General features: G+C 37.7%; 1 protein-coding gene across 1 annotated transcript in view; it reads right to left on the reverse strand.

Moving 5' to 3' along the window:
* Positions 1-1580: 1580 nt before the first annotated feature.
* Positions 1581-2369, reverse strand: part of LOC106949208 (tripartite motif-containing protein 16-like) — a 9612-nt gene continuing 8823 nt past the window's right edge. The window contains exon 3 of the mRNA XM_015035330.1: positions 1581-1903. Within this exon, the coding sequence (XP_014890816.1) occupies positions 1749-1903 (155 nt within the window). The 3' untranslated portion in view covers positions 1581-1748. The remainder of the gene's footprint in view (positions 1904-2369) is intronic.

Raw genomic sequence — 2369 nt, forward strand, 5'->3', positions numbered from 1 at the left:
AAGATTCAGAAAGTTCTACAAAATTTATTAAACTTCAAAATATCTTTAATTTCCAATAATCTACGGAGAAATTGAATGGTTAAAACAGTGAATGCATTTGACAAGATAATAAAATGTCTAAATTTCAAAGGAAATTGAGGCTTACCAATGGGGGAAGTAGTGAGGGAAGGGGCAACATCCAGTGCAGAAAAGGGGACCACCCTGGACACTACAAAAACACAGCAAACAAAGAAAAAGGTGCTCCAACAAAACACACAAGACAAGACACCGCCACCAGGGGTCACCACCACAGAAGCCTCAGTCCCTAAAAGACAGACAAGAAAATGAAACAATACAAGTAAAACAGTGATACAGTAGCCCTACAATGTTGCACTTTTATCCCCAGAGAAAGTGCAGATTAGTATTTTAAAACAATTTCTAAGTAGGCAAAACAGCAGCAAGTGTCACTCCAGGCTCATTGCTGATGAGCCAGAAGGCTAAAAAGAATATAAAGGAAATTATTAATACAACTGCTAACAAAAACATAACTTGCAGCAGCCGCTTACCTGTGAACTGATAAATGACTGCACTGCCAAATAATCAGATTCCCAATTCCGCCTAGATGCAGTGCAACTGTAAGAAAACGCTATGTGAAGGTTTTGTTTACATGGGGTAGATGTTACCTAGCCACGCTAAGCCCTTACCTTCCTGTCAGCAAATGAACGAACGGACAGATCGGTCCAGATATTGGAGGTGCAGCAAAGGAGGCTAAGCAGATAAACCAATTAGTATTAATAGCCATTATTAAAGCAGACAAACGATAAAACAGCCACGCTTACCCAGAACAGTGCAAACAAAGGAAGCAGATTCAGGTAAAGGCTTGCTTATATGCAGCAGCTGAAATTGGCCTTAAAGTGGCAGCGCACCATTTATGCTGCTACAGTCACACCAAAATGTCTTCTTTGTTCTGTTTGTACAAGAAAACAATGAAGTAACCTGTTTAAATGAATCACAATGAGGTTGTTTCTTTCTTCTAATCTTAATCTGATTTTTGGAAGGCAGTTTTATTTTGCTTGAAAATGAGAATTAATTATATTCAATTCATATTTTTTAATCACACCTTGGAAAAATCTTCAAACCAATTTTATGTAATTTTATGCATACATTTCATGAATAGCTTTTACTTTTTTATGAATACAAAAAGTTTTTAAATTTGAAAAATAATTGAGTTACATTTTTAGCATTTTAGGAGTAATTTTGACCCAGTTGATGGGAGAAAAATAATGTTTATCAACAAATCCAGACGGAGTGAAGCTCTTTAACTTCTACTACAGATCTGGCTGCAGGACTGCAGCGCCCTCCTCTGGTAGTTTGCCTGATACTACAGTTGAAACAAATTACTAATAACTTTTTAAATCTGGTATAATCATGAAGAAAAACATTTCAAAGAAAAGTTCTGCTGCAAATAAATTCAATTAAATTTAGGAATAGGAATATAGCTGAACCCGTTTTGTGACAACACATAATGAATCTGTTAATGTTCAGAAGTTTATTTTGTATTTTTAAACACCAATGACGCAAAACATAAAAATATTTTTTTTCTTTCTGGACCCACAAAATAGAGATACAGTCAAACAACTCAACGTCGGCAAATTTAAAAAAGTAAGAAATTAGTTTACATTTCTATGTGGAGAAACATGTTGAGAGGAAAGCAGCAGCAAACTGATACAACTGGTTTTCAAAATAAAAGCAAAGAGAAATCCAACATTTTATTTCTGAACAGTCTTTTTCTCCAGCTTGCAGAACTCGGCAGAATTTCCATAGTCAAAAATCCAAACTCCAGCGTGAAGCGGCTGAGTGAATCTGGTCTGGACTCTGTGGATCAGAGTCATGGATTCAGAGACGCTGTAGAAGGACAGAATACCTGTTTCATGGTCCAGGTACACTGGAGGAAACTGGAACTGAGATGGAGGTTGGCTTCTTCTTGTGCCGAAATTCAAATTTGTCTTGGTAACAATACAATGACCAAGATTTATTATTATACCCAAATCCACTTTCATTTCCCACTCTGCTTATGTTTTTGTATGAAACGGTGATATAAATTACATTCCCTCTTCATTCCACCTCCCAGTAACAACGTCCAATCAGACTCTCTTTGCTCAGGACCTGGAATCATTCAGGGAATCTGCCTGGGTGACTGGGATACGGCCGGAGTTGGTCTAGCACCGTCACCTTCCTGTTCTCCTCTGATAAATGCAGATTATTATGTACAGTGTCTGGATCCATTGTGATTTCACATGAATATCTCAAGAATCCAGCCCTTGCCGTTGGTTCTGGTTCTGGTTCTGGTCCTGACAGTAGAACATCCTCCCCAGTGACCATCAGTGAGA

Source organism: Poecilia latipinna, unplaced genomic scaffold (genome assembly GCF_001443285.1).
Source record: "Poecilia latipinna isolate Pla-1442-1.1 unplaced genomic scaffold, P_latipinna-1.0 Scaffold331, whole genome shotgun sequence".
In the NCBI taxonomy this organism is placed as follows: domain Eukaryota; kingdom Metazoa; phylum Chordata; class Actinopteri; order Cyprinodontiformes; family Poeciliidae; genus Poecilia; species Poecilia latipinna.